At 40.7% G+C, this 13,776-nt stretch overlaps 1 protein-coding gene across 2 annotated transcripts in view; it reads right to left on the bottom strand.

Moving 5' to 3' along the window:
• Window positions 1-13,776, bottom strand: part of slc8a4a (solute carrier family 8 member 4a) — a 62,801-nt gene that overhangs the window by 31,633 nt on the left and 17,392 nt on the right. For both annotated transcript variants that reach the window (XM_088088651.1, XM_088088650.1), the window contains exons 5-8: window positions 6,077-6,183; window positions 4,550-4,668; window positions 3,256-3,355; window positions 1,453-1,725 (exon numbers count right to left, since the gene is read on the bottom strand). In XM_088088651.1, the coding sequence (XP_087944777.1) occupies window positions 1,453-1,725; window positions 3,256-3,355; window positions 4,550-4,668; window positions 6,077-6,183 (599 nt within the window). The remainder of the gene's footprint in view (window positions 1-1,452; window positions 1,726-3,255; window positions 3,356-4,549; window positions 4,669-6,076; window positions 6,184-13,776) is intronic.

Raw genomic sequence — 13,776 nt, 5'->3', positions numbered from 1 at the left:
TATTGCCACCCCTGCCCAGCGCCTCTCACCAGTGGCAACTCCAGAGTGGAAGAGAGTCCATCCCCTCTCAAGAAGACTGGTTCCGGAGCCCAAGCCATGCGTCGAGGTGAGGCCGACTATATCTAGTCGGAACTTCTCAACCTCGCGCACCAGCTCAGGCTCCTTCCCCACCAGAGAGGTGACATTCCACGTCCCCAGAGCTAGCTTCTGCAGCCGAGGATCGGACCGCCAAGGTCCCCGCCTTCGGCTGCCGCCCAGCTCACATTGCACCCGACCCCTACGGCCCCTCCTATGGGTGGTGAGCCCACGGGAAGGAGGTCCCATGTCACCTCTTCGGGCTGTGCCCGGCCGGGCCCCATGGGTAAAGGCCCGGCCACCAGGCGCTCGCCATCGAGCCCCACCCCCAGGCCTGGCTCCAGGGGGGGGCCCCGGTGACCCGCGTCCGGGCGAGGGGAACTCTGGACCATTGGTTGATGTCATCATAGGGGTCTTGTGAGCTACACTTTGTCTGGTCCCTCCCCTAGGACCTGTTTGCCATGGGTGACCCTACCAGGGGCATGAAGCCCCCGACAACTGAGCTCCTAGGATCACTGGGACACGCAAATCCCTCCACCACGATAAGGTGGTAGCTCAGGGAGGGGCATCATATAGTATACCATAAAAAAAGGTATTAAAAAAGTCATATTATAGTTTGTCAATAAAGTTTTTTCATTCATATCATGGTGAAATATGTCAAAAGATATCATAGTACAATATATCACTAAAGTCGCAAAAAAAGTAACATAATTTGTCAAAAAATGTCATAGCATAGTATGTCACAAAAAGTTACTTAAAAAGCCATGAATAGTATGTCATAAATCTTAATAAAAATGTTTAGTATGTCACACAATGAACTGAAACAGAAATATTCTTTCAGCTTGTTCTGGCACCATGCAGAAACTGTTTTAAGTACGGATATGCCTTAGCAAATAAAAGTGTTACAAATACATAGAGAGGACTATATCTCTGAAACAAATATGATTGTTTAACCTAAACTGCTACTATGCAACTGATAGTGCAACTTCTTGATAATTGCCTTCTAACATATTCATGTAGGGCAACTCCCAGGATAACCTGTCTGCCAACTTCAGGGCTCGAGTGGGGCTCACTGACCTGTCACAGCCCAATGTTCATATTCTCATTTGTTCCTCTCTGTGGCAGTGTTTAGGACACAGTGAAATGGGGATACAATTAGGCGGCACCAAGAGAAAAACAAGTGAAACGGTCTCTTTCTGTGTTTATGGCTTGTTAATGCTCAAGACAAGGGCTCAGGAGAGAATTACTCTGACAGCACAGGCGGAGGCAGAGGTTACACAAGTCTCCCCAGGCAGCTGCTTCGACAGCACACACAAACCCCAGAGGAAACCCAGGACGAGTCTGCTCTTAGAGGTGACAGACACCACAGACGCCTACCTGGAACAGAGGTGCCGAGGGCCACGAACACCACGGCGGTGACTGAGTCTTTGAGACCGATGGTGCAGCCGAAATGAGAGGCCAGGTCCCCGGTCACAGCTGTCAGGACGCCGATGAGGGAGATGGACACGAAGAAGCAGGCCCAGCCATTCCAGTACTCAGTGGGTGGGACAAAAGCGAAGAGGACTTTCCAGAAAACTGTCAGGAAGTGCATAATGTAATCAAAGCAGGATGGCAGGCGTTCCTCCCCGCTCTCCTCCTCATCATCATCACCTGGTGGAGACAGAAAAGATGCATGAAGTCCTGCAAAATGTGTCCAAAACTTGCTGTGTTTGTTTGCTCTGTTGACAGACCATCTGAAGATCCTGCAGTTTACAGAACTAAATCAGAGCAGACGTGTTTAGGTGTGATGGACAAGAATTATTCATTTTCAGGCAAAACTATTTGATTTGGAGAAGAGTTACTTTTTTTCTGGTCTCAGGTGAACACGACACCTTTAGGAGATGTTATTTCATTTTTGGTTTTAATATACAGTAGATTTGCTGTTACATAAGGACCACCAAACAGGGGTTTGCTTCAACTAATGAAGAATATTCACCTTTTGTGTATTTTCCTTTTACTTTTTTTACTGATTCAAGGTAATGGGTGAGTAATTATTAATATTACAATATTATGAAGGACAGAAAATTCCTTAACATACTGCATTAAAACAGACAATGGTCATGTACAAAAGTAAATATATATATATATATATATATATATATATTTAAGTCGTAGTTATGAAACAGCCTCAACTTGATACTGATGTTTCTATAAGAACTTCATAGGCAAACGAGACCATTGCTCAAGATTAAAAGAGAAAAATATTTTAAAATAATCAGATTTCTTTCACTTGCTCCCAAAGCAAACACACATGCTAACTGGGTTAAGATCTTTACGACACCTCTCAATTCAGAAATTGATATTACATTTTTAAAAAGTTAGCAAATCAGTGAGTAGGTCCAGCTTCATGCTTCAATCCAACTTAGGTAACATATCTGACAGCAATCTCTGATCTCCAGCACATTCAAGCCATTTGGCGAATGTGTGGGAGCTAACCTTTTCAGATCATTACATTAAATCTGTAGATATAACTGTGAGTCAGTGATTACATAGATGTACATATAGGCATGAAGCATACTTTCTATTTATATGCGCACTCTCAGCATGAAAATCTGAGCGACCTCAGCCAGAGAGAGAAAGAGAGACACTGAGAGAAAAGAGCGCATTAACCGAATGACACATCTCTGGTGTCTAATTCAGCTTTTAGCCCAAATGCTTTGTGCACTAGTGCGGATCTAAAAGGTTCACAAAGCCAAGTGAATGGCTTTCAAAAAGGGCAAAATAAAAAGGGTTCACCATACCACATTCATCTACATAAATTTTTCAAAACCATTAATTGTGCGGGCAGAGCTGACCAGTTTTTTGTTGTTTTTTTACGGTGAGCCTCACGAGAATTTCACCACATCATGCATTTTTAATAAACTGTCTAGATTAAAAGGGGGCAGCAAATAAACAGAGAATTGCCAAAATATATTAAGACAGCTCTTTTATTCATTATTTGTTAAATCAGGATTTGTTTTTTATTGTCAAACTGGAGCTTTGGGGATTTTATTAAAGACGTTTTTACAAAAGTGTAGTAGCACAAGAGTGATGCTGGCGAGAAGCAGCTGGTGGGCCTGATCCATCCTACAGACTCAGTCGTCCACAGGTCTGGTCTCGGAGGGATGAACAGATGAGACATTTCACGAGGCTGCCACTCACCTGCACTGACAGTGACGGCGCTAACAAACTGCTCTCTCCAGCTGCTGCTCCCCACCACCAGAGCCAGGTTCGTCTTCTTTATCAGTTTGTCCACTGTGCTCTGCAGACGGACACAAGGACAGAGGAAACAAAAAAGAAAAGGACAAGTTTGTGGTAGCCATGTCTTCACAGGTTCATCTTAACACTGTCATATAAGATTAAGGGCGCTGATGCGGTGAATTAAGGTGCAATTAAGTGTGTCACTCTTCTCACTGTGGTGCACAGTGAGTCACCAAAACAGAAGCAGGGGAGCACAAAACCGCACAACCCCTCAGGAAAAAGGCATGTTGCCAGCATAAAGCTGCTCAACACCAGTGCAGAGAGGAGAGCTGCTGGTATTGGCATATGAAACTGGAGCCCTGAGTGCAATCTTATGTTACAGCTGAAATTGTTCTTTAAGGGGCGCACTGTCAAATTTACACATGAAGATGAGTTTATAGAAAGCCTGCAAAGGGGGGGGGGGGTATGAAAGACATGAAACATTAAAAGTCCTCATGATATAACTAGCAAAGTGGTATGTGACTCCGCATATTCACCTTTTCTGTAGGAGGAAGCTAGGGAGGGACATGTTGCAGTAGCCAATTGAAATGTAATAGCTTTACTAACATTACTGCAAACATGGAGTTAGCTAATTAAGGCACTCCCAAGTTACATAATGGAAACCATAGAATCCAGAAACTTAGTCGGGATATTTTGGTGACGGGTGACTGAGCAGTTAGTTACATGCACATCAGTAATAATTCATCACCAATGCCTCGGTAGATTAAATCCCCAACAGTCATACCCAAAATATTGTGACATACCCAATATTGGTGGAAAAGTAAAAAATTTAAGTATTTTATGACATCTTATACTTCATTTCTAACTGTGATCCATGTTTGTTACTTTTTCTGACCAGAGCACTTGAATGAGTGTATGTCATAATTATAACTGAAAAATTGATATTTGATGTATCCGAGAAACGCGTGAAGGCAGCATAAGGCCAGGATGAACTCACACAGATGATAATCACTATAGAATAACTCTTAAATGTCATGTCATTGGGTTAATCTATAAACTGGTTTAAGGATCTGAAGGTGCTGAGTATTGTGTGTTCTGCAGAGATGTAGGAGGAAGCAGGTAAATCTTGTAGGAACAAACAAAATATTGGCATTCATCAGCTCACAGCAGCTCGTGGGAAGTTCCAAAATATGCGAACATCCGTGTGAAAGGTGAGTCCAGCTCTGAGGTAAAAAGCTGCTTATTTTTGAGTTACCTTGAATTCGTAGGACTCTTCAATTACCACCTCCAGCTTAGTGTGCTCGCCCAGACAGGGGCAGCCCATCTTTGACACGTCCTCCGGTCCCACTGCTGTCTTGTTATCGTTGCTGTCTCCTGCAGAGGAGGGACAGGTATGTAAACTATCCGCCAGTATTTCCCACGTGGGAGATTTGCTGCAGAATAAGACATCATATCTACTGATAATGAAACACAATCTTTAATGCTGGCTGCATGCATGGGAATTAAGCATTTTAAAGGTCACAAGTGACATTAGAATTTGTGTTATGTTAACATTTGCTGACAAAGGCATGCATCGGTTATATTTCCAAAAACATGCTTTTTATATATTCCATTTTATTTTTGATAATTTCTAAAATGCCTTTGGTGTGTATGCATCCAGTACATGCTACAGCGAGTTTGATTGTTTTGTCCTTGTGACATCTTAATTATTTGAAGATTTTCGGCATGCTTGTTATACATTTAATAGTTAAAATGTGACTGTAAAACAAGTGATGAATTTAGCAAATATGCTCTTTTACGTAAGAGATTATATAAATCATATTAAAATAACAAAATACCAAATCTGAATCAATTATATATCTGTTGTCTTCAGCAATGTTTGATCATTATGCAGCTGTGTAAGGTTTATGGAAAGATCCATAAATTATGAATAATGCCCTCCTTTTTAGCTCTCATCCTTATCTAACTACTCAAACCCAAAGTATTTTAAGGAGAGATATTGAAGGTGAATATAATGTTTTATCATGCAATGGTCAATTTGCAATTTTGGTCTCCTTTTTATTTAATAAACATGTCTTCATTCAGACTAGTAGAAAAGTATATAGCATATCCAAATATAGAAATTCTGAAAACATGTAAAACAAAAAATAATCTTCTTAATGTGAGTAATAGGCTAAGAAAGTTTCATGAAATTAAATTAAATTAAGAACCTGGCTCTAATGTTCAGATTTTTGTCCTGGAAATGTATGCAAATAACACATATCTTATAGGAAATTGCCTCATTTACTTATTTAAACAAAAAAAAGAAACTTGTAATGCAAAAACTTAGTCTTAATGTAAATAATCAAACGTTTTAACAGTGGGACTTGTTTATATATCATTCATAACCTGCTTAATCGGAAAATATTATGGTTACAAAAAACTAGGAAAAATAATCGTCCTAATGTAAGTGATCAACTGGGGACATTTATGATGATATACTGTATATTATTCAAATATTTACCCCATTCCCCTGTAGGGTATCTCCTCAAAGTGCAAAAATTAAACCAAGAATCCTCCAGAAGAAAAGCCTGGGCATGAAATGCACCAAAGAAAGTAGAGAGATCAAACCTTCGACCTTCGAGTTTCCCCAGAGTCGAGGGGAATTTTCTATCATTGAATATAAACTGCTCTAGCACGAGAGTATAAATAAAATATAAAGGGCAGGCGATGCAAAGTAAACCTCATTTCCAGCCATAAAATAATGAGGACAAATCACTCTGCAGCTGTGTCCTCAGCTCACCATGTCTCTGTCCCACCTCCAGCAGGATGGGCTCCTCCAACACAATCGTGAACGTCTTGTTCTTCTCGTACTCCTCGTCATCGATGACCTTTACATTCAGCAGCTTCCTGAGAGCAGAGGAAAAGAAAAGGATTTAGCCAAACACAGATAGGTGAATAACTGAAAAAGCATCATTTTCAGTTATTATTCCAGCAGCTATAAACATGCTGTATGCATATTTTTTGACATCATTTTTTTGTGATCAAATATTTATTTAGTTTTGTGCAGACAATAATAACAAATCATATATACATAGCCGCATCTCATCATTATGTGCCCCTGTGTTTTCTAAATGTTGCAGGTATTGATACTTTTTTCTAACCATCCCCTCCCCAGCTGGCTTAGAATAACCTGAGATGTCATATAATTTTAAATAAATTAATAAATTGATTCATTAACTAGAGAAAAAAAGGTATGACAAAAAGATAATTGACAAAAAAAAACAAAAAAACCCCACTCATCTTACCCCGAAAACAATAGTAATAGGAGTATCTAACTAATAAACACAGTGTGTGTACACATATACTATTTATGTATGTATACACATGCCTACACATATCCATATAAAGCAGAACATATACATCAACACATAGAATTTTGTTAATTTTAACAAAATCAAATAAAAAAACACATCCCTGGCAACCAGTAAGAGCAGTTTGTAATGCTTTTGTACAAATGGAAAAAGTATGCCAAGAGGTAGACTGCCTACACAATGAATCATAAAACAGAGATGTTAGATAAGAAGATGGAAGCTAGAGATTTTTAACAAATGAACAAATATACAGAGCACTAACATGAATAAAAAGTGTTTTTAAAAATGTTTTTTTTTCCAGCACCCCACAAGAGGGCGGACTCCTTCTCCACCATTAATTCCATTAGAGCCTAAGAGAGATATAGGGAGATAGCCCACACCCCTCCCACATACTTCATGTTATAAGTCCTGGGAAATTGAATTATTATCTTGTCCTCCATGGAAATTAAGCACTGGCTATTCAGGAATCCATGCAGGTTGAAGCAAACTCCTACTCAGAGATACAGCTCGCACTGTTTAAATCTGAGTGCCGTGAAAAACACGTGAGGATGTCAAACTGTGACCGACATATTTGCCTCAGCCCGCTTCATTCTCCTACACTGTCATAGCGAGTCTTTCTCTCCCTCTCCCTCCATCTCCCTAATGATATGTGGGTGGCTGTCTATTTCTGTCTACTCACATACACACAGGATTCGACGCGCTCGAAGAGCTTTTTGCTTGCAGAAGAGAAGAAGTTTATTTTAAACATGAATGATACGTCATCGGCCGTCTAATGTCAAGGAGAGTCATGCCAGTGGGAGCAAAGGCAACTCATCGCCTGGAGTCCTTGCAATGGCAACAAAGGAGCTTAAACAAGATGTTATTTTAAGTGCAATATGTGCAGGGACACAGTAAGTTTACTCTGAAGCATCGTGGAAAGGCCCTAAAATAAAATGCGGTGGTTTGGTTGCTATGGACTGCATTTTTTTTTTTTTGATGTTGCATCACATGTTGAGCAGATACAGTTTTATCTGCTTTAGCACATGAGGACGCACAGGGAATAACTGGCAGGGATCAAGCAAACATTTACATTTTGCAGACCTCTCACTAAATTATAAGGTAGGAATGGAGGGCTGTCGGAAAGCAGCAGGGAAGCAGGTTCTCACTCTGCATTAGGCTGATTGGGTGGCAATTTAAATCTCAGCTACTGCCAGAGTCTAATGCTCATTCGCAATCATTTCAAACAAAAGGTGGGTGATAATAACACAAAATCAAAATACATTCCAAAATAGAGGAGTTTTTTTTTCTACCTATTGGACTACAACCAACGAACACATTATGGTTAATTGAAATAATAAAAAAAAAAACAACAAATTCAAAATTATTATTAGAAATAGAAAAAAACAACTCTACAAAACTCAAACAAAGAAAAAAGCAAGCTGGGGGGGTTGTGTGTCCCTCTGATCCTGGGAGCTGTGTTGTCTGGAGCGCAAGGCAAATAGGTCCCAGGGATGGGGTCCGACTGAGAGCAAGTTACAAAGACTCTGATAACACGGCCGACTTGAATTGAGTGTACCTCGCCCGGTATAGGGACATCAGGGCCCCTCCCTGGAGCCAGACCTGGTGGTGGAGCTTGAAAGCAAGCGTCTGGTGGCCGGGCTCAGCCCGAAGGAATAACATGCTGTCACCACGTTGTAGGCCCACCACCCGCAGGATTTGAAATCAGGGCCGAGTGCATTGTGTGCCGGGCAGCAGGCAGGAGTGGGGCTTGGGCCCCTGGCTTTGCAGACTAGCTCTGGGGACGTGGAACATCACCTCTCTGGCGTGGAAGGAGCTGGAGCTTGTGCAGGAGGTGGAGCGGTACCAGCTAGATATAGCTGGGCTGACCTCCACACACAGCTCTGGCTCTGGAACCATACTCCTGGAGAGGGGCTGGACTCTCTCCATTCCTGGAGTTGCCCAGGGTGATAGGCGCCGGGCGGATGTGGGGATACTCATGGGTCCTCGGCTGAGCGCCGCTGTGTTAGAGTTCTCCCTGGAGAATGAGAGGGTCGCCTCGATGCTGCTGCAAGTGGCTAAGAAGAGGTCTCTGACTGTTGTTTGTGCTTATGCACCAAACAGGGGTTCGGAGTACCAGGCCCTCTACAAGTCTTTGGGTGGTGTCCTGGAAAGGGTGCCAACTGGGGACTCCGTTGTTCTCCTGGGGGACTTCAAAGCTCTTGAGGCAACGATGGAGTGACCTGGAGGGGTATGATTGGGAGGAACTGCCTGGCCGTTCTGAACCCGAGTGGTGTTTTGTTATTGGACTTCTGTGATAGACAGGGATTGTCCATAACGAACACCATGTCTGAGCACATGGGTGTTTATAAATGTACTTGAGCTCCCTAGGCCGAAGATCAATGAATGACTTTATGGTTGTATCATCCGATCTGCAGCCGTATGTGTTGGACACTCGGGTGAAGAGAGTTGGATCAGGTGGCGGGGGAGACCTCCATTGTGGATGCGGCTGCTAGGAGCTGAGAGCTGCTGACCCAAGTGAAGGAATTCAAGTATCTCGGTGTCTTGTTCATGTGTGAGGGCAGAATGGAGCGTGAGATGGCCAGGTGGTTTTGCGTGGTGTCTGCAGTGATGTGGGCGCTCCACCTGACTGCTGTGGTGAAGAAGGAGCTGAGCCGGAAGGCGAAGCTCTCGATTTACCAGTCCATCTATGTTCCAACCCTTACCTATAGTCACGAGCTCTGGGTAGTGACTGAAAGAATAAAATTGCGGATACAAGAGGCCGAATGAGTTTCCTCCGCAAGGTGGCTGCGTTCAGTCTTAGAGATAGGGTGAGGAGCTCGGAGCAGAGCCGCTGCTCCTTTGCGTCAAAAGGGGCCAGCTGGGCGACTCCCATTGGAGGTGTTCCAGCACGTCCTACTGGTAGGAGACCCCAAGGCAGACCCAGAACACGCTGGAGGGATTACATTTCTCGTCTGCCCTGGGAACGCCTTGGGGTCCCCCAGGATAACTAGAAAGGGTTATCTGGAATATTCTGCTTCATCTGTTGCCCCTGCGACCTGGCCATGGATAAGCGAAGGAGAATGGATGGATGGATGGATGGATGGATGGATAAATAGATGGATGGATAGATGAACCTTATCATACACAAAAGATAAGAAAGAAAATAAATAAATAATAAAAGAAAACTGAAGAATAAAATAAAAAAATAACAGGATAAGCAGCTTTTAATAGTGTATAGACAGGTTTAAACAGTCATTGAAAAAAAAAATTGAAAATCAAATATACTCTAAAAGGCTCCTTGCAAAACATTTTGGGAAGAGCAGCATTGGGTGGCTCAGTGGATAAAGCAGGCGCACCATAAATGAAGGCAATGTCCCTGCTGCAGCAGCCGTGGGTTCGATTCCAGCTCACAGCCCTTTGCTGCATGTCATCCCCTTTCTCTCCCCCTTTCACATTATTAATCTTCTGTCCTGTCTAATAAAGGTAAAAATGCCAAAACTGACTTTTTGTCACTTATTTTCAACTGTATAAACTCGATTTTTTTCCCGGAATTCAACCCTCCTTTTTTTTTTTTTTTACTTTTACAATGACCCTAATACGCCGTTTTAAAAATAGGCAGTGCAATGACATAATATTGATTTAAATTTGATCAACACTGCCTAGTTTTACGGTTTGATCCAGCGCTACACTCTCCGTTTCTGCAGAGCATGAGTGGCACAAAATACGAAAATGTGGAAGTACAGCTTGTAGTTGTCAAAACAGCACAAGAGCCAGTGAAACTCCACTGAATGACATAAAAAATGTAACCTGGTGGAGTTTCACCATGGGTGGGAAAGAGGGGAATCTATGCACTGGTTAGATGGAGGGAAGTTTACCACAGTTCATCTACACATGCTGCCCTCTTTTTTTGATACAAAACAAGAAAAAAAAAGTATCCCTTTAACTCCCTGCAAAACCACAGCTTGGTATCTCAGCGAGTACGTGTATTTCCAAGAATATCTTGGTGAGAAACACTTGAGGTGCTTGTGTTTGTATTCCAACTGTCTCCCTCAGAGTTTGAAATGGTCGGTGTAAGAATCAGGTTAACGGGTAAAACGGCACCATCCAGCTCTGCCTCCCTGAACCGAAGTATCTCTGCAGGTGGATGTAAACCCTCATCACAACAGGCACAGTTGGATTCTATCAAGACAGCGAAGCCCTCACTTACTGCACATCACATTTCACAGTGTATCGGCCATCTCTGCTCGCCTGTCGGCTCCGTTCTTAGGAGAGTTTCTGAGAAGCCATAGAGGGTAACATAACCAGCTATTGTATCCGTCACACAAAGTGAAGGACGCCAGGAGGACTGTGTTGTCTGAGCTCTGGAGACTGATCTCTGTTCCACCTGAAAAAAAATATCCTAATCTCTGCGGCATGTGTGGAAAAACTAGCTGGCTCTTCTATGAAAATGTAGAAGATGTCAGTGTTTTTTTGTCACAACCTTATGCAAAAAGTGTATGTTTGGTTTGTTCTCTATTTAACTGGATTAATTTAGATGAACCTGTTAAATCAATCCTTAGGGCCCGCTTTAATGTTATACACTCTCATATCGCTCTGCCCACAAAACCGCTTTTCAAAATCAAGCTTTCGAAAATATTCTATGTTAATATGGTTTTCTACTTTCATTGAGTTATTTTTTTAATCATCAGTCCTAATTATAATATTATATATTATACATTATTATTTTTTGTGCAGTGTCAAATACTCACACTCATGTTGTTCTGCACACAAAATGCACTTTTTAAAATCAGGCTATAAAAAATATTATACATTAATATGACTTTCTACTATCAATGAGTTTATGTTTTTTTTACCAACATCAGTTGTAATCATAAATTCAGTTAAATTCAAAACTTCATTTTAGACACACAGAAGGGTCCAGATCATTAAAAAGAAAAGAAAAAGACAACAAAGAAACAAACAAGCAAAAAAACTTCACAAATCATCATTCAATTAAAAAAAACTGTTCCAATGCAGACTATCTCGCTAGTGTTTTCTAGGTCAAATATCAAAAATTCATAAATTTACAGAATTTTAACCCTTTAAATGCCAGGTTTTTGACATGATGCCACTGTTTTTAGATTTAAAAAACACACAAAAGAATGAATCATTTTCATATACTACATGAAAAGGTTTTTTAAAAAAAAAAAAAATTTAATGAATGTAACAATTTTGTTTACACAGTGTATTTCAGACTTATCATAGGAGCTGAGCTGGAAATTTCAAGATTTAACAAAAATACACAATCTTGCCAAAATGTATGCCATGTGCATAAACAGAGCCAAATTTTTTTTTTTTTTTAAATAAAGAATGAAAAGCGTGTAAAATGCACCAATCAGTCCCAAAGAGTTAAGTCTGTAAAGAAAAACAGCTGGTGCCTGAGGGTGGCATGGCTCTTCAGTTTAGACTGTCACCGGCAGAAAGAAGCTGTGTGACCTTTTTTTTTTAAAATTTATTTGGAGTTTCCCTCTCCTCCACATTCTGCGTTGGTTCAGTAAGGATGCACCAGTTTCCTCCCACAGCCAAAAGAAATATACAGCAGAGGACTGGAGACTCCAAACTGCCTACAGGTATGAGTGTGAGTGATTTTAAGCCTCTACGTTCACCCTGGGAGAGCAGCTCTGCTCTCTGCACTCTGCATGCTGGGACAGGCTCCAGCCCTCCTGAGAGCCTGACACACTCACACTCACACACACACACACAAAAAATGAAGCCAGCAGGGAGAATGAGTGAATGCATAAATGCATGACAGTATGTCAAATGCCCACGACTGAACGGGGCGCTGCCATTCAGTTGAAGAATCATGGATCAAACCGGTGTGTCAGCATGTGTCTGCCTTGCTGAAGTGTCCTTGAGCAAGATGGTGAATCTGTAACCAGCTCCAGAGAGACCGCACTGTTGCTGAATATGAACGCAGAGCTGTGTCACCATGAAGAAATATGTCTCTCATATCAACTGCAGATGATATATGAAGACTATATTGTCTCTGCTGGAATGTGTTGTAACTTCTGTGCAGAATATCTATATGGAAACAAAAGGTTTGGACAGTGACAATGATATATGACTCTTATCTATGAAACATTGCAAATATGGTGTGGCAACACAACAGATAAGTTGTTTAAAGTGGAAATAGAGTGCTTTGCTTACACTTCTCACTATCAAGTTACTGTTGATTACACAATGTAATGGCTATGGAACAATGGCACCATCTGCATTTAGATTGGTTCTCTATAAACCTTGTTTTCACTATGCAATTTTGTGCAGGAACAATCACCTGAGAAAATGAAGGCTTCGTTTATAGCACAAAGGTGTTTCAACCTCATGCCCTTTTTATTTTGAACAATAACACATACTTTGCAGGCTTGCTTTTTGACAAATACAGTGTTTTCTTCCTAGTGCTCCACAACTGATCTATAATCTTGTTGGTTGTTTTATCTACATACTTTATTATTACTGTGTTTGAATCTTCACTTTGCCCCTATCCTGTGAGCTTCTATTTTAAAGTTATTATCTTCAAAAATAACATAAACTCTTTGTTTGTTTTTTAATTTTGGGTTGTTTTTTTTTACTTTATATTTTGAAGTTTTTTGGATGTTTTTTCCCCATATTTAAAATTAATTTTGAAGTTTATTTGGGTGGAGTTTTTTTTTTAGATAATTATGAGGTTAATTTTATTATTTTCTTTTCTATTTTTATAAATAAGTTTGGCGTTTCTTTAGGGTGTTTATATATTTTTATTTTGAGTTTTGGGGTGTATTTTTAATAATTTTGATGTCAGTTTTTTTCTTTCTTTTTGACAATTTTTAGTTTGGGGCTGTTTTTTAAGACTTTCAAGGTTATAGTTGTTTTTTACATTTTTCCTAAAAATGAATTTGATTTTTTTACTTTTCTGCACTGGGTACTTTTACTTTTAATAAGTACTTTTTCCTGGTTTTACTCACTAACTTTTGTGGGACTAAAAAGTGAAGCATACTAATATAAAGAATCACAATTATAAGTAATGAATTACTGGGAGCATTCATTATAAATATGAACATTTAAATAAAGCGCATCAGAGCTGCTTGCATGTACAAATCTCTTCCTCTACCCCGATGAGTCCACAGGGGAAGAA

This window comes from Plectropomus leopardus, chromosome 15 (assembly GCF_026936395.1).
Source record: "Plectropomus leopardus strain MGB_pleo_1.0 chromosome 15, ASM2693639v1, whole genome shotgun sequence".
Taxonomy (NCBI): Eukaryota; Metazoa; Chordata; class Actinopteri; order Perciformes; family Serranidae; genus Plectropomus; species Plectropomus leopardus.
This window is presented reverse-complemented; position numbering and strand designations above follow the sequence as displayed.